Consider the following 24,804-nt stretch of genomic DNA (forward strand, 5'->3'; position numbering starts at 1 on the left):
TGCCAGCTACACCTGTGGTAGCATGACCACCTTCCCTCTTTCCAGCCAGTCTGGGGCTCCCTCATTCTCCAGGAGTCTGCAGCAAAGCCCTCCGCGTGTCCCTGATTGGCAGCTGTTTCCCCTTCTCCCCTTAATGAACTCCCTGGGCTGTGATGAATCTCACAGCTTCCCTGAAGTCGGCTGCACCAGCAGTGAGGACCACAGTAGAGAGCTGGCCTGAGAACCACCATGGAGGACACTGAAGCTGCAAGTTACAAGGTGACGTTGCAAGCACCGGCCAGGCCAGCCATGCGTCAGTGCAGGGGAGCCCCGCCCCCTTCTCAGCAGCTCCAGCTTCACAGACAGCAAGGGACACCCTCCTGTGCCCCTCAAAGTCACATCTACTCTCGGTGCCATCCATCTCCATCACCTGCTTGTCAATCTTCTTCTCTTTCAAAGGTTCAGTAGCTGCTACTCGGGGCAGGTCCAGTGGTTTTATTGATGTGTTCTGCAGCCTTTAGACATCTTTACTTGTATGCTGAGTCCCATCACTGTGCCAGAGCTCCAGGGCCTCAGAACCACCAGTTCAGGCACCACTGGGCACGGCACAGAGTCAGGCAGCTAGCTCACCAAGGCGATCCCCCCGACACTGGACGATCTCTTCTGGCCTGGAGCCCAAAAATATCCCTGACCAACTTCCAGCCCCAGGTTCTTGCTGCTACAGAGAGGAAGAGAGAGTGCCGCAGAGCCCAGTGGGGTGTGTTAACCCACAGCCCAGGGGCTGCTCCTTTACTCCCCCGAGCTCCTTTGTAGACAAGTTTAACTCTGAACAAGGACAGGTGCATATTTAAAGACAGGAAACCACAACCACAGAGACCAGGGGTATATCTCATGACGGCTATGACCTTCCAGGTACACGAACATTATAAATCAAGAAAATGTCTCAACATCTTCATTTTCAAGCTGCAAAATTCAATGAACAGCAGCGTCTCAAGTTATAAACCCTTCTCGTGAATAAGAAAACCCTCCTTGGGGCAGGTGCTTGTGGCAGCAGTTAAGCTGCCTTTTAGGAACTTGCACCCTTATCAAAGTACCTGGTCCCAGTCCTGGCTACTCTGCTTCTGATCCAGCTTCCTGCGGATGCACATACAGGGAGGCAGCAGGTAGTGGCTCAAGCACCTGGTCCCTGCCACCCATGTGGGAGGCTCCCACTGAACTCCAGGCTCCTGGCCCAGCCCTGGCAGTTACAAACATTTGGGTAGTGAACCGTGTGGAAGAATTTCAGACAACCTCCCTCTCTCCCTCTCTTTCTCTTTATCTCTCCAGCTTTCAAATAAAATGAAAATAAATAAGGGCAACATCTTGAGATGTCTGATGTTCTAAGAGCTTCAGATCCCAGAGCCTAGGTGGCCAGACTCTGCGCAAGTTCCAAGAAGAAGGCCCCTGAATGCATTACCACCCAGTACTACCCCTGCTCCTACAGGCAAGGGGTCAGAGGCCCACATGCCTCAATTTACCTAAGAAGTTTGAGCTCACCTGGTCCCAGCTCCCTGGACCCAAGTTCAGCGTTCTATGTAGCATCTCCCTCCTATTTTAGCCAAGGCTGCAGGAAACCAACTCTGGGTCCCCAGACTCCACTCTCTGAATGCAGCATTTGTTTGTTGCCCCAAATGTGGAAATCTTTTTTTTTAAGATTTATTTTATTTATTTGAAAGGTAGAGTTACAGAGAGAGGTAGAACCAGAGAGAGAGAGAGAGAGAGAGAGGTCTTCCATTTGCTGGTTAACTCCCCAAATGGCTGCAACAACTGGGGCTGGGCCAGGCCAAAGCCAGGAGCCAGGAGCTTCTTCCGGGTCTCCCATGTGGGTGCAGGGGCCCAACCACTTGGGCCATCTTCTACTGCTTTCTCATGTGCATTAGCAGGGAGCTGTATCAGAAGTGGAGCAGCCAGAACTCAAACCAGTGCCCATATGGGATGCCAGCGTCGCAGGCTGGGGCTTTAACCCACTGTGCCACACAGTGCCAGCCCTCCAAATGTGGAAATCTTGTCACCTATCAAACTTGTGGGATAAATATCCTCCTCCTGCAAGGAAACAGGCATGGAGGGATGGAGCCCCAGTCCCTTATGAATGGGGAAGAAGATCTTTATCTCAATGCAGAAAAAACTGAAGCTAGCTTGGAGATACGGGGGTCCCTGCTGGCAGGTGCTCTCAGTGTTCCATGCTGGAGCAAAACACCTGTCTGAGGTCTTTACAAATACTGTCAAGCTCTCCAAATGCCTCACAAAGGGTAATTGCATTATTGGAAAGTGACCAAGAGAAGCAATAAAATAGAAACAGGAACCTGAAGTAGCCTTTGTGGCTTTTAGGCATTACACGGAACTAATGCAGACAAGAAAAAGAAGGTATTCCAAATTTAGAGAGCGTCCACCTCGTCCCAACACTGGTGTTGGTGTGCTGTAAGGTATCTGGCTCTATGGCCTCCATCCTGTTACCCAGAGGCAAGCTTGCTGTTTGCTGCGACACTGTAACACCTACCTCCCTGTACGCCCTGTCAGTCACCGGTCAGTGCTGGAGCACCCAGTGTCCTGCATTGCAGCCTGTGCTTGCAGGCTCCTTTGTGTGGGCCACACCACTCATGACATGCCTACTGCTGCTGAAGGTCAGAACACTAAAACGACGTGGGTGGTGGTTAAGAGGAAGGAGGAGTTTAATCCCCCCAACAGGGTGGGAGGGGTAAGAGACTACAAGCCCTGAGTCTAGCACTGTGGCACAGCAGAGAAAGCCACCGCCTGCAACGCCAGCATCCCGTAATGGGCGCCGGTTCGTGTCCCAGCTGCTCCTCTTCTGACCCAGTTCCCTGCTAATGCACCTGGGAAAAGCAGTGGAGAATGGCCCAGGAGCTTGGGCCCCTGCCATCCACATGGGAGACCCAAGTGAAGCTCCTGACTCCTGGCTTTGGCCTGGCCCAGCCCTGGCTGTTGCAGCCATCTGGGGAGTGAACCAGCAATGGAAGATCTTTCTCCCTCTCTCTCCCTATAACTGCCTTTCAAAATAAAGAAAAAAATCTTTTAAAAAGAGAGAAAAAAGAAGAAAACAAAACTGCAAGCCCTGGAAGAGAAGGAACTCCTGCAGGAAAGGAGGCAGCAGGGCCAATCCAGAGATGAGGAGGAAAGAATTCGGAAACAGGCAGAGAGCCCAGGCAGGGAGCTGGCCGCCCTGGGATGCGGCAGCCCCAGACGGAGCCCTCGTGGATTTAAGGGGAAGGGAACTGGTGACAAAAACCAAAATCAGCGCTGTGTGGCAGCAGCGTGGACTGCCGGCCTGCGGCACAGCCAGACCCCTCCACCAGACCCCGGACAGCTCAGGGAATCCACCGAACAAGTGTCAGTGAGGCACCGACAGACCAGGACGCTTCCGTCATTCAGTCTGAGTGTGAAGGGATGGTCTCGAAAAGAATCTGCGCTACAGCGAGCAGGACTGAACGCTGGTTTGTCCTCCCTTCCCCGGCTCAAAGGAAACACAGCATCTCTCTACCTTCCCCCAGGCCAACCGTGCCTCCCAGCCTCTCCTCCAGCCCTGCGGGTGCCCTCACTCCTTCTCCTCCCCCAAGCCAAGCGTCACTAGTCTTCTCCCATGGCCGCCCCCATTCCCGCCCAGCCAAACGTCATGAGCCCTCGGTTCTCTGGTTCCCTGGTTCCCTGGCAGGACTTTGGTTCAAGGTGGGGCCTTGCCTGATGGCTGGCAGTCCTCTCTCCTTCTCCCAGATTTCAGAGCAGCCCGGGGCCATACCACCTGGCGGAGTCTCACTTCCACACCTTCACAATCCGGCCCCCGCCCCCAGACCACAGCCCCTGGGGGCCCACACTGGCCTCCCTGGCTCCCGCACCAGCTGCCAGCTCAGCAAACCCAAACTGCCACTGACCCTGGACACACAGCTACAGCAAGTGTCCTGCTGGCTGCAGTTAAGGGTAGGGATGTGACTGGGTTTAAGACATGGAACCCAGTGGGAAGAATGTGACCTGACCCAGGAAGCTTCCCACGCCTGCTTCCACGCACGTTCCTCAGGGCAGCCCGAGACTTATGGTCCTAGAGGAGAGGTTTACACTTCAGAAATGATGGACAGAGGGGCCGGCGTTGTGGAGTACAGGAGAAAACCACCGCTTGTGATGCCAGCCTCCCACATGGGCACCAGCTCACATCCTGGCTGCTCCTCTTCCAATCCAGCTCTCTGCTGTGGCCTGGGAAAGCAGTGGAAGATGGTCTACTTGGGCCCCTGCACCCATGTGGGAGACCCAGATAAAGATCCTGGCTCCTGGCTTCAGCCTGGCCCAGCTCTGGCCGTTGCAACCATCTGGGGAGTGAACTAACGAATGAAATGAAAGACCTCTTTGTCTCTGTCTCTCCCTCTCTGTAACTCTGACTTTCAAATAAATAAATAAATACTTTAAAAAGAAAGAAATGATGGCCACAGACAATAATAAACTGCTGGGGTGTGTGTTTCTTTTTTTTTTTCCTTAAAATTTTTTTATTTGAAAGTCAGAGTTACAGAGAGAGAGAGAAAGCGCGCACGTTTCCATCCCTTGTTCACTCCCCAAGTGGCTACAAAGGCCAGGACTACAGGCCAAAGCCGGGAGCCAAGATCTTCATCCGGATCTCCCATGTAGATGCAGGGACCTAAGCACTTGGACTATGTTACACTGCTTTCCCAGGCACATTAGCAAGGAGCGGCATCAGATGTGGAGTAGCCATGTAACCAAGACTCAAACCAGTGTCCATAGGGGATGCTGGCACTACACACAGCGGCTTAACCAGCAACACCGGCCCCTGGAGCACCACAGGATACCACCTGGCTGGAAAGCGAGGGGCCCAGGCTTGGAGGTGTCACAAGGGCAGGGGCAGTGGGGTCCAGTGAGATCAGGCGCAGCCCACGCATCCTGGGCTGAGAGCTGGGCAGGGTCTGGAGCCTCTGGGTGAAGACACAGGGTAAACCAGGCAGGAAACACAGGCAATAGAGCCAGGGCCATGCTGCAAATTGGACAGAGCAGGCAGGAAGGACCCACGGACAGTGCAGGAGCCCGAAACGCAGAGGAGAGGAGTCTCTCCCCCACCTCCAGGGAACTAAGAAGTCACCGCGGGCTCAGAGCCGGGGAATCCCCATGGGACGTGTTCAGGATTCAACCTCAGAGAACGCGGGCCAATTAGGGGCTAGGCTCTCCCTGGGCACCAGCCCTCGGGGCATTCAGACTTCCAGCTCGGGCAGTTTCCCGAGAATGTCCCAGGATGTGTGGTTAAGAAGGCATCCGGCCACTCTTGGCCTGGCTAAGGGGCAGGGTGGATCAAAACCATTCCTGAACTCTCCAAACCCAACTCCCCAGAACACACTCATGCCCTGGGGAAGGGCGCCGGCATCGCAGGAAGCTCTTCAGCTTTGAATGGGCTCCCGGGTAAGCAGAGGGAGCGCCATGGGCTGGGACAACAACACACACACAGCCTGGAGAACTGCACACTCTACCAACACCCGGACATCGGGCTGCTGGAAGGACCAGCACAGCAAAGGAAGAAACGTACAGCAGACACTCGGCCTGGCTTCCGGAGCCCACTGCCCACATCCCACCAGAAAATACCGCAGGGATGGCAGCAGCAGCTCGCCAGACAATTCCTGCGTCACCCGGCCGCTCAGCTGTCAACTGTCCCATCCACAAGCCCACACGCACGCATCTCATGGTGTCTTCCCAGTGCCACTGTCATCTTCATCTCATATGAGAAGAAACAGCAAATCACGGCAGAGCCGAGACTCAAACTTGGCTTTCCTAACTCTGTGTCCATTTAACAGGTCTCTTACGAAATAAGAATTGCTGCCAGACTCTTGGCTTCACGCTGGGTACGCTAAGGTGAGTCAGACAATGTGGTGTCACAGAGATGATGATAACAGGTAACAGGAAGGAAAGCAAAATGAACACAGTAAGAAGCTATTGCTATAGAAACAGTGGAGCAGATGGGGAGACAGACGTCACAGCCTGGACGCAGCAGACACACAAGCCAACAATCACCCCCGTGAACTCTGCCAACCAATGGCACTGGGGACACAGCCATGAAGGACGCAGGTAAAACCCCAGCCCTAACATCCCAGGGCAGAAAGCTCATGGTCTCACCCCAAATGGATGGATGGGTGGATGGACAGAGGGACAGAACATCGTGTCTGGTGAAACCATGAAAGGCTTCACAGAGACAATGAGGCTCGCATTCATCCTAAAAACTAGAAGACAGGGAGCTGGTCAGGGGAGAAGGGGAGGGCAACAGGCCCTGTGGTACAGGAAATTGTGAGGCAAAATGTATCGTGAGTGGAAAAGGGATGAAAGTGGGCAGGCAGCCAGGGGCTACGGCACATGGATCTGACCTGCAAGCCACCGGGAACCAACGAGAGGTTTGCAAAGGAGGCTCATAACAAAGACACTACAACTACGCACAAATACAATTAAGGTTTACATCCTGGGGAGATTCCCCTCTCAAAGCACCCACTTGGTCATCTTGCTGACTTCCTCGACAGGGGCCGGCACTGTGGTGCAGCAGGTTAAGCGGTTGCCTGTGGCACCAGCAACCCATGTGGGCGCCAGGTTGGAGTCCTAGCTGCTCCACTTCCAATCCAGCTCCCTACTAATGGTCTGGTGCTTGGATCCCTGCACTCACGTGGGAGATGTGAGAAGCTCCTGCCTTTGGACTGGCCCAACCCCAGCCATTGTGGCCATTTGGGGAGTGAACTAGCAGATGGAAGATATCTCTGTCTCTTCCTCTCTTTCTCTTTTAACTCTGCCTTTCAAGTAAATCATCTTAAAAAAAAAAATAAGAAGAAGTAGTAGTCCCGGACAATCTCTGTGCTATCATGCAGTATAATCCAGAGAAAAGTAGCCAGGTTCAAACCCCGGCCTCAGCACACCTCGTGCGGCCTTGAACTAGCAGTTTTACTTCACCAGGCCTCAGGGAAATGGGCGTAAGCACCCCATCTGACAGAGGTGTGGAGCGGAGTAGGGACACTGGGTACCAAGTAGGTGGCACGGCTATCTGCAGCTTATGGGTCAGTGAGATCCCTGGGCCTCTCGGGCTGTCACAACATAGAACCAGCCTGGTCTCAGCAGCCATGTCGTGGCCCTGCTGATGGGGACTGCTCCCAGAGCCAGGACCAGTCCCAAGCAGTGAGTCTTGGGTTCTTTCACAAATAACCTCAGCAGCACACGGGTGCAGGAAGAGGCCGTTCCTCCGCGGTTCTAACAATAGTTTACGAAAGTGACCCAGAAGTCAATCATTTCCTGATTGGCACACTGAGCCCTGAAATCTGCACTGCTTTATGAAAGCAATGTATTTCACATCCCCCAGACTTACATCCCCTCCCCAAGGGCTTCCAGACACGCCAAGCTCAGTTTTAAATAGAGGCATCCCTGGAGACCCAGCCTTAAACCCTACGCTCACAAAAGCCACACTGTAAAGGACGGGCAACACCAGCACCAACAGGCCGGCCAGCCAGGCGCGGCTGGAAGTTATGCAAGACTCACTTCCCAAGCTCAGCTACAGACCAGAAACCATAAGAAGAACCCTAACCGGCTCCCACACAAAAGGGTGGGAAAGCCTTGTTTCCCTAAAACGGGACCCAACGCAGCTTATTGTAAACTTGCACTTGTCATCAGCCCGGGGGGCGGCAGATGAGGCCGCTTACAGTCTGCACACACAGCCGGTGTGCGGTGAGCCCCTCCCCAGCCCCAACCCCCACAGTGCCCCTTCCTCCCCTCCCTCCCCCACCGGCATACCTCTCTGGAGCACCAGGCACATTTTGGGTGGATTAGCAGACACTCTTCACAGGAGGTGGCACTTCCACTGGTGCATATGTTGAGACCTTCAAAGCAAGATAAAGATGCACCCATTAGTTCTGGGCTATAGACCTTATTAAAGAGGACTTGGAATGGGTGGGAGTGGGGAACAGTATTTTTTCCCCTGGGGGTCTCTAGGAGGTTAAAGGGTACAAGTCCCAGTGCTAACTGCAGGTTAGGCTTCTCGGCTGAGGCCAAGCACGGAGCTCTTGAAGCACCTGCCAGGTGTGTACACTTGTAAGAGCGGCTCCCGCTTCTCCCGCTGTAACTCAGCAAATCTCCCTCAGTGAGGAGGAACAAGGCCTTTCACACTCAGCCCTTCCAAAATGACAAAAATACTACCCAAAACAGGAGGAAAAAGAAAGATTGGTTTCATTGAGGCATAAAAAAGAAAATCTTAAATCAGCTATTATTACATCAAAATCCACGGCATTCTAGAAGTCAGCATACTCCTTAAAGAATGTCCCCATATGATACTGTTCAAATCCCGGCTGCTCCACTTCTGATCCAGCTCCCTGCTAATGTGCCTGGGAAGACAGGGGAAGATGGCCCAAGCCCTTGGGCACCTGCACTCATGTGGAGACTAGGTGGAATCGTAGGCGCCTGGTTTTGGTCTGGCCCAGTCCCAGCCATTGTGCCTATTTGAGGGGTAAACCGGAGGATGAAAGATCTCTCTCTCTCCCTCTCTCCTTCCTTCCCTCCCTCCCTTCCTCTCTGCCTTTCAAATAAATAAATCTTTAAAAAAAAAAAAAAAGAATGTATCCAGGAATAGTGTTGGGTAAAGGAAATCCATTGCTTCAATGTATCTATTAATAGGTCAAATAAGATAAACCATGCATTCCTTCAGTAGAGAAAGAAAACAATTTTGATAAAACTAAAAACTTAACCCTGACTTAAAAAAAAAAAATGGAAACTAGGGTGAGAACTACACTGCTTTATCACTGTAAAGATTACTTATTTCAAACTCAGGCTAGTCCGACCTCCCCCCTGCCCAAGTAATCTGGGGTGGAGGCCATGCTGTGCCCCTGCACCACGGTTTCCCACGCCCACCCTTCCTCCTCACCTGCCCGCCTACCAACTGCACAGATATCCCCGGAGAAGCTGATCTTCCTCTTCCTCCCGCTCTGTAGTATCCAGGACAGATTATTTTGACCAAGAGCAAAAATTTGGTCATGTATTTTCTGAGTGACAGTGACGCTACTTGGTCCTCACAGACCTAAAAGACCCACTGGTCTTTCCTGGTGGTGCCCTAAATGTAAAGAGAAAGGAAAGAGAGGCACTTGGAACTGACAGGAACAAGAGAAACCCACAGCTACATGCCCTAGGAAGAAGGTTCAGATCTTACATACACACACACACACACACACATACAGAGAGAGAGAAGTGAAGGAGAAAATGTAGGGAGATAGGAGACTGCTCCCTAGTTCTACTAAACATCATAGAAACTTTTATTATAAGACAGTCATTTTTGAACTAGAAAGCAATCCCATTCACAATAGCTAGAGAGAACACAAACAAAAGCTTAAGAATAAACCTAAGGAAGGAAGTAAAAGACCTACACGCTAAAAATTATAAAATATTAATGAAAGAAACTAAAGACAACAAAAAATGGAAAGATATTTTCTGCTCATGGTTTAAAAGAATGCTGTTTAAATGTGCCTGCTACTCAAAATAATCTACAGACTTAAGGAATCTCTACCAAAATTCCAACGGCATTTTTCACAAAAATAGCAAGAAAAAAAAATCCTAAAGTTGTTTGGAACCACAAAAGACTCCAAATAGTCAAAGCAAGATTGAGCAAAAAGAATAAAGCTAGAGACATCATACTACCTCATTTCCAAATATACTACAAAGCTAATGTAATCAAACAGCACAGTACTGGTATAAAAACAGCCACACAGACCACAGAACAGAGAGCCAGAAACAAATCCATGCATGTGTGGTTAGCTGTCTCCATCAAAGACGCCAAGAACACACACTGACAAAGGCTAGCATGCTGGGACAACAGGACACATGGGTGGAAGAATAAACTGTGACCCTTAACTCACACCGTACACAAAAATCTACCCAATACGGATTACAGACTTCAATGTAAGACCTGAAACTGTGAAACTACTAGAAGAAAACATAAAGAAAAGCTTCCTGACAATGATCTGGGCAATGATTTTTTTTTTTTTTTTTGGATAATACCTACAAAGTACAGGCAACAAAACCAAGAATAGAGAAGTGGGATTGTATCAAACTACAAATAAAGGAGGCCCATCAACAGAGTGAGGAGACGATGTGCGGCACTGGAGAAAATACTGCAAACCATACCCACACATCTGGAAAGGGCTTAATATCCAAAATATCTAAGTCCATATTAGTAAGAACATAGCGCAATAAAACTGAGAAGGAAACTGCTTTATATCTTTTTAAAGGCAGAAAGATAAAGAGAGAGAGAGACAGACAGACAGACAGACAAGAGATCTTTCATCTGCTGGTTCACTCTCCAAATGGCTGCAACAGCCAGGCTGGGCCAGGCAAAAACCAGGAGCCAGGAGCTTCATCCAGGTCTCCCATATGGGTGCAGGGTCCCAAGCACTTGGGCCATCCTCAGCTGCTTTCCAAGGTGTAGTAACAGGGAGATGAATCGAAGTGGAGCTTCTGGGATTTGAATCAGCGCCAACATGGGATTCCTGTACCTCAGGCGGCGGCTTAACCTTCTATGCCACAGCGCCGGCAACGGAAATTCCTTTATTATTTAGGGGTCAGCAATGTGGCTTAGTGGGTAAAGCCAGCACTTGCAACACCCGCATCCTATATGGGTGCAGGTTCATGTCTCGCCTGCTCCATTCCCATGCAGCTCCCTGCTAATTCATCTGGGGAAACCAGCAGAACATGGCCTGAGTTTTGGGGCCCCTGCCACCCATATCAGTTGAAGCTCCTGGCTTCGACCTGGGCCAGGCCTAGCCACTGCGACCTCTTGGGGAGTGAACCAGCGGATGGAAAATCTCTGTCTCTCTCTCTGTAACTCTACCTTTCAAATAAATAAATCAATCAAAAAAAAAAAAAAAGAAAGAAAGAAAGAAAAGAAAACAACCCATCTGTAAAATGGGCAAAGGACCTAAACAAACATCTCTCAAAAGAAAACACATGCATGGCTAAGGAGCATAGGAAAAATGTCCCACATCACAGACAATCAAGGAAATGCAAATTAAAACCACAGTGGGCTCCAGTCTCACATTTACTAGAATGGCTGTCATCAAAGCAACAGGAGGTGAGTGGCGCCAGGGCACCGGGAAAGGGAATCCTCGCATTGCTGGTGATGAAATCAGGGTGGACATTCCTCAAACAACTGAAAAAGAGAACCACCCTATGATCCAGCCACCCGCCTCCGGGTATGCAGCATCGAAAGGAAGGAAGCCAGCACGCTCTGGCTCTGGCACCGTCGCAGTATTGCTTCCACAAGCAGATGAATCGATACGGAAAATGTGAAATATACATAGAATTATTTTGACTTAAAAAAAGGACGGGAATTCAGTCACTTGCAACAACACAGATGCGCCTGGAGGACATTATGCTAGGTGAAATAAACCAGGCTCAGAAAGCCAAATACCACATGACCTCACTCGTTCGGAATCTAAAAAAGTCCAACTCCCAGAAGCAGAGCAGGAGGACGGTTGCCAGGGACCGGTGGGGTGGGGTGACAGGGGGATGGGGAGGTGTCAGTCAAAGGATACAGAGTGTTTGTTAGATGGGGTAAGCTCTGGAGCCCCACCGCACAGGATGGCGACTACAGTTAATAACAACATATTGCAGACTTGAAAACTGAAGACAGGAGGTCCTGAACGTTCTCACCACACACCCAAAGGAACTCCGGGAGGGGATGGAGAGCTTCCCTTGCACCACGTGTACATCACACTGTGCACTATAAATATGTCATATATATGTCAATTTTACCTCCAAAACTAGAAAAATAAAACATTTAAAAGTGAAGGGGGGCAGCGCTGTGGTGTAGTAGGTAAAGCCACCATCTGCAGTGCCAGCATCACATATGGGCGCCAGTTCGAGTCCTGGCTGCTCCACCTCAGATCCAGCTCTCTGCTGTGGCCTGGGAAAGCAGTGGAAGATGGCCAAGTGCTTGGGCCCATGCACCTGTGTGGGAGACCCAGAGAAAGCTCCTGGCTCCTGGCTTCGGATCGGCACATCTCTGGCCGTTGTGGCCATCTGGGGAGTGAACCAGCAGGTGGAAGACCCTCCCCCTTTCTCTCTCTCTCTCTCTCTCTCTCGCTCTCGCTCTCGCTCTCGCTCTCGCTCTGTGTGTGTGTGTGTCTGTCTTTCTGTCTGTGTAACTCTGCCTTTCAAATAAATAAATACATAATCTTAAAAGACAAAGTCTGTAGAAAAAATAAAAAAAAATCAATTCCATTTTTTAGTCAAATCCCTTCATGTGTCAGAAAGCCCAATGTGAGGAGAAAAAAGCCAAACCTAGCACAAAAGTTACTTCCTCCTCCTGGCCGCAACATGATCAAACACAAGCTCAAGCCCTCTCATTTCCTGTGATACAGAAAATCAGTGCCATAAGTCATGGGGTTAAAGGTGTTTTACGACAAGGTAGCCAAGTCACTTCACTCTGTCGATGAAACCGTGACCAAACAGAGTAGGCAACCCACAACAAGGAGCCGAGGCTACAAAGCGAGGTCGGAAGGGTCTTGGCCAGCAAGGACCCTGGGGGCTGCCTGCCTGCGGTCCTCGGACCCTCCCGGATCAGGGCCAACGTGCCCCTTGAACTCCAGGGTCCTCTACAGCACCTCGGTCATTAAGAAATCAGAGGTCAGAGGCCTCACGTAGGATTCTGCTCAAAGCCACATCAACGCACAAACAGCGCTTTCCGATTCCCAGTCATCACTTCCAGGGGACACTGGGGCCACGGCGGCACAGGCACAGGACAGTAAGCGAGAGCTCCTCAGCTCGGACTGAGCCAGACTGGGCTCTGGTCAGCCTCAGAGACCCTGCACACAACACTGAAGAGGCTCCCCGGCTGTGCTGCACAGCTGATATGAACACACACTGAACCAGCACAAGAAGTCTAAGTCATACGGCACTAGCCGTCACTCCTAATATCATCAAATACTCAAAGGCAACACTAATGTAGTGTTACTACATTCAAAATGATTGCTTAAAATTTAGGTTGCTGTCGGGACAAATTCAGAAGCAAGAAACCCTACATTAGGCACACTCCCAAACAGAACACTGGACTGGGGGTGCGAGACACAGCACAGGCGAACAACCCCAGGAGCGCACAGTATGCCAGGTAGCAGACTGGAGCCAGGATCCAAACCCGCAGCCACGGCGCCCCAGGTACGCCCTCTGGCAGCCCTCCTCTCCCCACCTGTTCGTATTTCAGAGTTTAGATTTGGCTGCATGAGTCACTGGGCACCAATAAGCTTTCTGAAAAGGAAGGAAGCAATGAACACCAAGCCAGCTGGAGCTCACGAATGTCAGAGGGCTGTGTCCAGGTCACAGGCGGAGGCGCTAGCAGCCCAGACGTGCGCCACATCCTTTGCTGCTTGCTGTGCGCAGGCCGGCTATCCCCAGCTCAACTTCAGCTCCCTGCAGCCCTGTGCCTGAATGTCTCTGAAGCCCAGGGCTTACTGAAACCATAAAAGCACGCTGTCCTTCCGAAACACACTCACCCACTCCCTCTTTCATCCGTCATACTCAGGCAGCCAGCGCTTCCGGACAACCATTCATGATGTATGAAATGTTTCCCCTAATCCAATTCTTCCTGCCTGGCCCCCTCCAGCCCCAACAGCCCAAGCCAGGCCCTCTGGTCTAGATTCCTACAGTAGCTGCCTGGCTGGCCTCCCTCCACTCAGCCTCTCCCCACTTCTGTCCACCCTACACGTTCAAGGTCAGACAACAACTACTACAGCATACATCCAGCAGCTGGAATTTCCTGATCCAAATAAAACACACAGTGGGATAACAGGAGTGAGTATCAAGCTGGGATTGCCTGACTGGATTGATGGGGCAAGGCACTGGCGTGCTTCTCCCCATACCTTGATCTATGCCCCACAAATCTGTCACACAACAGACAAAAGATTTTTGACTGGCGTTGTGGTGCAGTAGGTTAAGTCACTGCTTGGAAGGCTGACATCCCATACCTATCACCAGTGCACTGGGTCAAGTCCCAGCTGCTCTGCTTCTGATCCAGCTTCCTGCTAATGTGCCTGGGAAAGGAACAGAGAATGGCCCAAGTGCTTGGGCCCCCCACCATCCATATGGGAGACAGGATGGAGGTCCTGGCTCCTGGCTCCAGCCTGGAACAACCCTGGCTGTTGCAGTCACTAGGGAATGAACCAGTGGATGGAAGACTGAGCGTGCTCTCCCCCATCTCCCACCATGCTCTGCCTTTCGAGTGAATATATAAATTTTACAAAGATTTCCAGGGGCTGGAACTGTGGCACAGCAGGTTAAGCCACCATCTGCAGCACAGGCAGCCCATAGGGGCGCCAGTTTGAGTCCCAGCTGCTCCACTTACAATCCAGCTCCCTGCTACGGCACCTAGGAAAGCAGCATATGGCCCAAGTGATTGGGCCCCTGTACCCACATAGGAGACTCAGATGAAGATCCTAGCTCCTGGCTTTGGCCATTGCGGCCATTTGGAGAGTGAACATCCCATGTGGGTGCTGGTTCGAGTCCTGTCTGCTCCACTTCTTTTTTTTTTTTTTTAATGATTTATTTCATTTATTTTAAATGCAGAGTCACAGAGAGAGGTAGAGACAGAGAGTCATCTGCCGGCTGACTCCCCAGATGGCCGCAACAGCTGGAGCTGTGCCGATTTGAAGCCAGGAGCCAGGAGCCACTTCTGGGTCTCCCACGTGGGTGCAGGGATCCAAGGACTTGAGCCATCCTCCACTGCCATCCCAGACCACAGCAGAGAGCCAGACCTGAAGAGGAGCAGCCGGGATCAGAACTACTAGCCATATGGGATGCCGGCACTCCAGGCCAGGGCTTTAGCCTGCAGCGCCACAGTGCCAGCCCCGCTGCTCCACTTCTGATCCAGCTCTCTGCTGATGCACCTGGGAAAGCAGCAGAGGATGACCCAAGCGCTTGGGCCCCTGCACCCATGTGAGAGACCTGGAAAAAGCTCCTGGCTCCGGATCAGTCCAGCTCTTGCTGTTGTGGCCATTTAGGGAGTGAACCAGCAAATGGAAGACCTCTCTCTCTTTCTCTACCTCTCTCTATGACTCTGTATTTCAAATAAATAAATCTTAAAAAAATACAAAAAATAAAAGGTCATTGACCCCACTGGGGGAATGAAGGGATCAGTCCAAGCCCTGTGTTCATGTCAGGAACTCAAACAACACTAGGTAGCAAGTGAGACAGACCCGCTGCTGTCCCCAGACTGTACCTGGGAGCAAGGGAGGGAGGGGCCAGTTCTGCCCCACCCAAGGGCTGCAGGGAAGGCAGGGACTATGGGATGAGGACAGGAAATCCTGGGCCTCAAAGATCCAGGGATTCGCTCTGTGGCTTGCTGACCACAGATGACCTTGGGCAAATCATTTAACGTCCAGGCCTCAGCTTCCTCGTGCAGACAAGTCAAGAGCATCGATTTCCACTCAATAACCTTGATGCATTCCAGTGGGTCTGTCTCTCTCTGTCTTCTTCCAGGAGAGCTCCACACACAGTCCGGGACTCAAGCCGGGACGACTGTGAGGAGGTGAGGCTGGAACGCACCCCCTCCCCTTGATCAGCAAGGCTCACGGTCACCAGATAGGCACTCAGCAGTGCCAGGCACCGTTCCAGGCACAGAGGATGCAGGGATGAACAAACTCAGCCAACTTCCCTGCACTCACATCCTGGCTGGGGCACAAGCCTAGCTGGCAGAGATGGGCCCAGAACGAGAGGAGGAGGTGCCCTCTAGGATGGTGAGTGCCAAAGGGAGAAATCAAGGAAAGCAAGGAGCTGGGAAGAACACGGGGCAGGAGGCGGCGACTTCAGCGGGGAGCAGTCAGGGCCACGACGGAGCTGTGTGGGAGATACTGAAAAAAAGCTTGCAGATGCATGGAAGGGGCCAGCCACCGTGGAGGGCAGTGGGGGCGAGGCCTGGCTGGCAGGAGTGACATGGGTAAGGGGAGGTGGTGACACAAAGGGAGGTAGGGAGAGGAGGTCAGCCCAGGGTCAGAGCTGCCAGGGAGGTTGTAAACAGAGGGACAGTGGGAGGTGTGAACATCCAAGGAGGTGCAGGAATAGCTCCCAGGTCCCTAAGACAAAACCACACCCCTGGAAGATGCTGGGGGTTGGGGTGGGGTAGGGGGTGGAGAGAGGCGGGCGGCAGCCACAAGAAGCACCCTCCACGTTTCCGCCCCAGGCAAGAGTCCAGTCTGTTCTGGAGCAAACGTTTCACCACGCAGCCCGGGAACCAAACCCTGCACTGAATGCACACAATGCAAACGGCCTCACACACAAACGGGTGCCCACAGAGAAAGCGTTCCTCTACCTCTGTGAGGGCCATTAATCCCAGTCCAACTAGGCAACAGGAAAACAAACCAGGGCAGTGAGCTCAGCAGAGCCCTCAGCCGCAGCCAGCTGAGAATACCTGTGAAAAGGGACCGCAGCCATTAGCCCCGACGCACATGCCCGCGTGAAAGGGACCCCACTATTTAAGCCCTGTGTAATTGTCGCACACTACCGATGTCGTGAAAACTTCCCAGAATCTTTCCCTGATCAGGCTAAAGAAGAAAAAGCAGTTACCAGGGCAGGCGGACACAAAGGGCCTTTTGCCAAACTACTCAGATATTTTAATTCTCTGTTGCCTCAGTAGCTAAATAAGCATGGAGAACGAGCAGGAGAGGAATACTAATTAGAGCTAATTAGACTCTGCCCTCTTCTGCCTCAATCCCCTGTATAAAAGGCCCCCCTGACTCCAGGATGATGGGGTTAACATGCAAATCCACAAGGTAAACAGTGGTGGCACAGGCAGGCCCACTGCTGGCATTTAGGGGCCCTGTGGTTGCTAAACCTGTGCCTAGTTAACCGAAGAGAGCTCACAGCCCCAGCCCACAGCAGGAGAAAGTGGGGGGTGGGAAGAAGGGAGCTGCCTGCAGGAGTGGCCGGGACAAGGTCACGGTTCTCAGGATTCGGAGCTTTCCGATTTGCAGGGCACCCACGGAAAAGACATTTGGCGGTTTGTTTGTTTTTAATCAACTTTGATAGCAAGCATGAGCAAGACCACGCTCCTCCCCCGTCTTAGACTACACCGAAAGGCCTTCCAGAAGAAGATCCTTCTCCCCCCGTTTTGTGGGAAGGCCAGATAGATGCTAGGGTGCTGCCTGGATGCTCTTGGCCATAGGACAAGAGAGAGAGCAGGAGTTAAGCCTGGAAGAGGGCGCACAGGGGACAGCGGGGTGAAGGTGTTGGGGAGCAGCCAGCCTGCCAAGGACTTGTTTGCAAGGAGCCCCTTGGATGGAAGACCAGCTGCTGCATCTGCGCCCTGGTCTAGGGACATCTAGGCAGAGGGCTCTGCAGTCACCTCTTTTCTGTTTTTTATCTCAAATCCCAGTCCCAGTCGCAAGGCAGAAACAAACTCTGCAGAAAGGACGTGCAGTGATTCGGCAGAAAGCAAAGCAGAAGGAAATGAAGGAAAAGGAAAAACAGAACGTTGACGCTGACCGAGCAACACCGGGAAGGCAGGAGAAATCCCACAGCTGAGTGGGCCCCTCCGAACTGTGACCCGCTCCGGGGCACCGAGTGGCTGGGGCCAGCTCCCACAGGATCACAGAGATGGGGGCAGGGGGGACCCCGGAGGCAAGGGGCACTGGGCCAAAACGCTGGGGTCCCTGGGCCACCACTCCCACCCCAAGGAGGGAGGAACTCTGAGAAAGAAGGAGTTGCCAGGCAAATGGAAACAATGCACTTTCAAGTTCTTTGCCACTGGAAATATCTGAGTTTTTATTAGAATCACAGCATGTCAAGCTGGAAGGGCACTGAGAAACCATCGCCTTTAGCAGCTCCCACACTTGGATTTCAGGGGATACTAAGACTTAAAAACAAGAGAGAAGGGGAAAGTAATATAGGAATGCTGTTGTCCTTTATTTTGCCAAGAATTTCAAAAGCGACCATCTATTATCACTTAAAAGTAGGAAAAAATCCCCCCTCCAAAATAGGGCAGAATTTTAAATTAAAAAAGGCCCCGCACGCACCTTCCGTAAACTTTCTGAAGCCCTTTCCACAGACCCCGGTGAGCACAGGCCAAGTCTCCCAGCCTTTGCGCCCCCCCCCCCCCGGGGAATCCACGAAACCACCAGTGCCCCGCACGAGGAGACAGACCGGTGTCTGCAATCCACTGACCGACTCCAAACTCAGGGCGCGCGTATTTTCCCCTACAAGGAACGTAGCTACAGTACTAAGCTTGAATGGGAGCCTGAAGGAAGTTTTTGTCTGCTCAGTCCCCTCCTCCGCTCTCAGACGGAAACCTCCAGGGCTTCCATGTAAATGAGCCGCCGTAGGGGGACAGTCCCGCACCGAGCGATCCAGCATCGCGGCCTTGCGAGTGAATGGAGCACCCCACACGCGGCGGCCAGGGCTTCCTAAGGGCAAGGGGAAAGCTTGGAGCTTCCTGCCTCCTTTCTTTGCTTGCGGAGGAGGAGGAGGAGGCTGGGCAGCCCCAGCGCGCTACAGGGCACCCTAGCCTGGGCCTCCCGGCTGCAGGTCCAGCCCTCTCCCAGCTGCGAGAACCGACGCAGGTACCCCAGGGTTCTCCAGCGGGCCGCCGGCCACCGCAGTGCCGAGCCAGGCCGCCTCAACAGCCCCCGCACAGAGAGGCGTGTGAGGCCCGCAGGACTGGTCCGTCGCGGCACAAAGCCCGGCAGAAGGAATGAGATCGGTCAGGCCCCGCGCGGCCCTGGCTCGGGACCAGGGTCTCCCCTCGGGTGTGCGGCGGCCTAGGCGAGGCAGTGCTGGGAGGCGGAGACCGCAGGTGGCCCGGACGCGGTGAAGCCCCGGGACTCGCCGTGGGGTCCGGTACCCCGCGTGCCAGGACCCAAGTCCTCCGGAACGCTGGCTTTGGCTCCGGGCGTCGCGTCCCGCGCTCCGCGCCGTCCTTGGCCTCCCCGGGCCCAGGCAGCATCACTCGGCGCCTCCCGCAGCCCGCCCGCCCCCGGCCGGCCACAAGGGCCGCTTTGTGCGCGCGGCTGGAGCGCCCCGGCCCCAACGCTGGGCTGGCCCTGCGCGCGGGCGCTCGCGGGCAGGGTCAGCAGACGGGCCGGGCTGTTTACACAGGAAGGGAGGGCTCCTCCTCCGCCCGGCACGGCACTAGAGGCCGACGACAACCTGGCGGAGCTGCACCAACCGGGTGGCGCACGTACCTCGGCAGCCCCCAGCCGCCCGTGCCACCGGGGCGTGCCCCGAAGGCGCCCTCCACTCGAAGGCAACGCCTCCCGGCCCGGCCCCCGAGCGCGACAAAGTTTCTTTCCGCGCGGCCGGCGGCGCGGCTTACCTGGGAGCCGGGGCACCAGCGCGCAGAGCCCGAGCAGGCAGGCGTACAGGGGCGCCAGCGCCCGCGGCATGGTGGGCGCCCGGCTCAGGGGCGGCGTGGGCGGCGGGCTCCACCGGGGCGGGTGTCCGGGGCCGAAGCGCGGGGGCCTAGGGCCGGGGGCCGCAGCTGCATGCCCCGCGCGCGGCGTTCGTGGCCCGGCGCGGGCTGGTGGCGGCTACGCTGGCCGGAGCCCGGCCGCCGCCACCAGCCCTCCCGCAGCCCCCGCAGCCAAGGTCCGGGGCCGCCGCGGACCTGGCCGACCGGACGCCGGGTGATCGCCGCTCAGGACGGTCCCGGCGGGCTGCTCTGAGCAGAGCTGGGCAGGGACCGGACCCGCGGCGGCCGCGACTGGGCTCCGGGATGCGCCGGCCGCTGAGGCTGCCCGCACGCCGGCACGCTCCGGCCCTCGCCTCCGCCCCTGCCTGTCCTCCCTCCGGCCCGCCAGGCTCCACTTTCCTCCTCTCCTCTCTCCTCTCTCTCTCTCTCCCCCGCCCGGCCGCCGCACGGTCAGTTTACAGCCAGGCGGGACGGGGCGGAGCGAGCTCCCGGGCCAAGCCGGCTCCGCCCTGCGAGGGACCCGCCCGGGACGCCGAGGCCCCAGGGCGCCCAGGTGGGAGCCCCTTCCGGCGCGCGCGGGGCGGAGGGCGCTGGAAACCCCCGGGAAGAGGCTCGAGCGCTTTCTACGGCGGTCGCTCGGAGAAGGGTCCGGAGCGCGCTCCTGGAGCGAGCAGGGACGACCAGGGCTAGGCCGGGCGAGACTTGAGGAGGGAGGGCAGGTTGGGGCGGGGCTGGGGGTCGTGCTGCGCCGCCTCGGGGACGTGGGACGTAGGAGAGCGCAGGGGCAGTGCCAGGTGTCGCACTGGGAAAGCAAGGGAGGCCTGCGCGCGTGGAGGCCCCGGGGGAAGCCCCGTTCACTTAGACTGACGTGTTGCCTCTCTCAAGGGTTCCGGACAGGCCAGTGTGCCTCTGGCTTTGATGCCCCTTACCTGGATAGCTGGCAGTTTTGGATACATGCCAAAGGCCACGCTCAGACTGGGGTCTTAACATTAACGTTTGAGCTGGGCCTGAGCTTGCCAGTGAAGGGTGAGCTGGGACCTCAGCCAGCTCCTGCAAAGAGCACAAGAGACGTGGTGGGACCGGGACAAATGGGTTGGGACTGGAATGGTTTACAGGCATGCGAAGAGGTGGCATTCCCGTAGAAGAAGTGGTCTTGGGTCTCTAGCGTGCAGACAGAGCTCCATGCTGCCCAGGCCCTGTGCCAAACGCTTGGACCCATGCTAACTCACTGAATCCTCACCACAGCGCTGCCGAGCGAGTGGCAGCTGGCATCCCTTTCCCAAAAGTTCGGAACGACTTGACCGAAACCAGAAACAGCAAGGAGCAAAGTGGTCAAATCTTTGCAAGTCGGCAGCAAGGGGAAGCAGGCTTGCCAGGGCCACCCGGGGAACTGTCCCAACCGCCCAGCTTCAAGACTCTGGATCTGAATCTTCGTGCCCCTCCCCACCTGAGCCAAAGAGGGGCCCCATAAGGCTAGAAGAAGCAAACTTACTGCAGCCCACAGCAACCCCTACCTCTCACCCTCAAACTGCATGCAAATTGTTGAATACTCCATAGTATCCACATGTTTGTCCTGAAACACTTTCCGGTAAAACCGGCCCCAGATTTACCTTGGGACTCCCTGCCCCTCTGGGCAGTGGCCTTGGGGCTACTCCCATCCAAGCTTGAGAGGCAGTGATTATAAATAATGGGAAGCTCGGGGAAGAGTTTGAACTGGGAGCTGTCTAGCCAAGTGGCAGAGATCAGTAGGATGGGTTCGATGGAATGAGAGCTGAGTCCCAGAAGCTGGGTAAATAGTGTGTGAATAGGTCTAAGAATAGCTTGCATTTTTGAAGCATTCTAAAAACTTGGCCAGTGGGGTCAACTCTTAGGTACATCCTCTTCTCTACCCCTACTCGAGTGCTTCCCTAACTTGAAATATCCCAGTACAGACCACCACATACCTGGGCTGCACCTGGAAAGTGCTGTGCTCAAACCTGCCCCTGCTCTCACCTGCCCAGACCTGCCAGAAGCCACTGAATCCCGAGCGATCCCTGCCCCATTATCTTAGCGCCGGCTTAGAGATGCTGCTAATTCCTCTGAAGCGTTTGCTTTCTGTGCCCGCCTTTTTCCTGTGTGAGAACCCATGACTGTTTCTGTTGAGCTGCTGCAGATCAGAGGTGCCCCTCAGTGCCTGCCTTCCTCCTGCTCAGGACTGGCTCCCCTGGGGCAGGGGGGAAGGCAGTCCTTTCTGATGGCCCTTGAACCAGTCTCCGCACTGGCTCCTTCAGGAACATTCCATGCCTGAAGGAGGCTGCCAGTGGCATCAGTTTGACTCCCAGGGTTGAACCTGGATATTAGAGGCTTATTGTTGTTATTGTTTTAAAACAGCATTAGTGGGGCAGGAGTTGTGGGATAGCAGGTACAGCCATTGCCTGTGATTCTGGTATCCGATATGGATGCTGGGTTCTGTCCTAGCTGCTCCACTTCTGATCTAGCTCCCTGCTAATGGCCTCTTAAAAGCAGCAGAAGATGGTCCAAGTGGTTGGGGCCTTGCCATCCATATAAAACAGCCCCTGGCTCCTGACTTCAGCCTGGCCCTGTGGTGGCCATGGCAGCCATCTGAGGAGTGAACCAGTGGATGGAAGATCTCCCTCTTGGCCAGCACCACAGCTCAATAGGCTAATCCACCGCCTGCGGCGCCGGCACACCGAGTTCTAGTCCCAGTCGGGGTGCCAGATTCTGTCGCGGTTGCCCCTCTTCCAGGCCAGCTCTCTGCTATGGCCCAGGAGTGCAGTGGAGGAGGGCCCAAGTGCTTGGGCCCTGCACCGCATGGGAGACCAGGAGAAGCACCTGGCTCCTGGCTTCGGATCAGCGCAATGTGCCGGCCGCGGCGGCCATTGGAGGGTGAACCAACGGCAAAAAGGAAGACCTTTCTCTCTGTCTCTCTCTCTCACTATCCACTCTGCCTGTCAAAAAAAAAAAAAAAAAAAGATATCCCTCTCCCTCTCTGTATCTCTGCCTCTCTCTCTCTCCCTCTTTCTCTGTAACTCTGGCTTTCAAGATAAATAATAAAACAAATCTTTAAAAAAATAAAATAAGGGACTGGCATTGTGGCATAGCAGATAAAGCTACCACCTGCAACGTCAGCATCCCTTATGGGTGCCGGTTCAAGTCCCAGCTGCTCCACTCTGATCCAGTGCCAGTTCCAAACCCAGCTGCCCCACTCTTGATCCAGCTCCCTGTTAATGCAGCTGGGAAAGCAGTAGAAGATGGCCCAAATGTTTGAGTCCCTGCCACCCATGTGAGAGACCTGGATGAAGCTCCTGACTCATCCCTGGCCATCGCAGCTACTTGTGGAGTAGACCAGCCAATGGAAGGCCTCTCTCTCTGTCAAGTCTTTCAAAATGAATAATAAAATAGCATTAGTGGGGCCAGCGCTTTGGCGTAGTGGGTAAAGCTGCCACCTGCAGTGCTGGCATCCCATATGGGCACCAGTTCGAGTCCTGGCTGCCTCACTTCCAGTCCAGCTCTCTGCTATAGCCTGGGAAAGCAGTAGAAGACAGCCCAAGTCCTTGGGCTCCTGCACCTGCATGGGAGACCCAGAAGAAGCTCCTGGCTCCTGGCTTCGGATTGGCGCAGCTCTGGCTGTTGCGGCCATCTGGGGAGTGAATCATCGGATGGAAGATCTCTCTCTCTCTCTCTCTCTGCCTCTCCTTCTGTCTCTGTGTAACTCTGACTTTCAAGTAAATAAATAAATCTTAAAAAAAATAATATAATAAAATAGCATTAGTTCCTCAAGAATTAAGTGTAGAGTTACCATATGATCCAACAACTCCAGTTCTAGATATGTATTAGAAAGAAATGAAAGCAGGAATTCAAACAGGCATTTGTACACCAGTGTTCCTAGCAGCATTCCTCATGATAGCCAAAAGGTGGGAACAACCCAAATGTCCACCACAGATGAACGGAAAACAAAATGTAGTGTGCACATACAATGGAGTACTGTTCAGTCTGCCACACATTGCCACATGGGCCTGGAAAACATTATGCTAGGTGAAACAAACCAGACACGAAAAGGCAAACATAGCGTGCCACTTACAGCAGGTCCCTAGAGTAGGCAAACTGATAGAAACAGACGGTAGGAAGGGGTTACCAGGAGCTACAGAGGGGAGAATGGGGAGTTCTCGATTACTAGGAGCAGAGGTGCAGTTTGGGATGCTGGGAAACTTCTAGAAATGGATGGTGTTGATGATTGCAGAACTTGGTGAATATATTTAATGATACCGAAAGGTATGCTTAAAATGACATATTTTTTCATTTAAAAAACACTTAAAATCAAATTAAAGTTTCCTATTCCACAATTCAAAAATGCATGCTAACACAATCCTACAGTAAGTTGTCGTATTTCACAATTCAATGTATAATCCAGGTTTAAAAAATTGCCAATACTAGTTGTAGTTTAATACGCAGAGGGAAAGTTCAAGGTGGGAGGGAAAACAATGACCCTGCGGTATTTACTTTAGGCCAGGCACTACCTGATTCTGCTTTCCAGAGTCATGCCTGGGACTTGTCACAGTGCAAGAAGTGAGTGATCCTAGGGACACGATGTGACAAAATTCTTTTGTAGAGATTGATGGGCTTATGAAACGTGCACAATTTTCCTTAATGTTAGGCTTTTTTGTTTGAAAAATGCCCAATTAGATTCGTTCTTATAGGAAAATATTCTGCCCTAGGTTTTTCTCTCACAATGCACCATGGTATTGATTTAAAAAAATTAATAATCCCCTGCCAGCTCTCCAAGTCCACAGTCCCTACAGAACTACTGAAGACAGACCTAAATGTTAGTGCTGAATAATGGATGAACCCAGGGGACAAGCAGACAACAAGCCCTGGCAGGATGAGGGTTTCCCTCGTGGTGAGAAGAGTCTATGATATTGACTGGTCCACAGGGATTTTTGTTTGTGTGTTTGTTTTTAGGTTAAGCATGCACACTGTGGTTATGCCAAGTGTGAGGTGGGTAAAATTCCACACTGAGAAATACAATACCAAACAGGTGGGTGGAGATTTTCAGCATAGGGAAAGGATTCCACTTGTTGTTGTTGCTTTTGGTATGTAAACATAGCTGTAAGTCATAGAATGTCCTGTTTCTCTGGAGTTGTTAAAACACACACACACAAGTGCTTTAAACTTACTTGTGGAGTGGCTAGCACACCTTCAGATAAATCACATGTTTTCCTAAACCCAAGACTGGAAACCATCACATTACTAAAGGGAAAAATAGGAGAAATGCTGTAAGACATTGGCCTAGGCAAAGACTTTTTGGATAAGACCCTAGAAGCACAGGTAATGAAAGCAAAAATAGACAAGTGGGATTACAGCAAGCTAAGAAGTTTCTGCACAGC

At 53.2% G+C, this 24,804-nt stretch overlaps 1 protein-coding gene across 1 annotated transcript in view; it reads right to left on the reverse strand.

The window, feature by feature from the left end:
• The window catches only part of ITGB5 (integrin subunit beta 5), a 107,738-nt gene extending 88,308 nt beyond the window's left edge, over nt 1–19,430 (reverse strand). Inside the window, exons 1-2 of the mRNA XM_062209144.1 lie at nt 19,325–19,430; nt 7,780–7,865 (exon numbers count right to left, since the gene is read on the reverse strand). Of these exons, the coding sequence (XP_062065128.1) occupies nt 7,780–7,865; nt 19,325–19,394 (156 nt within the window). The 5' untranslated portion in view covers nt 19,395–19,430. The remainder of the gene's footprint in view (nt 1–7,779; nt 7,866–19,324) is intronic.
• Nucleotides 19,431–24,804: the final 5,374 nt, after the last annotated feature.

The sequence above is a fragment of the Lepus europaeus genome, chromosome 2 (genome assembly GCF_033115175.1).
Source record: "Lepus europaeus isolate LE1 chromosome 2, mLepTim1.pri, whole genome shotgun sequence".
NCBI classification, from domain to species: domain Eukaryota; kingdom Metazoa; phylum Chordata; class Mammalia; order Lagomorpha; family Leporidae; genus Lepus; species Lepus europaeus.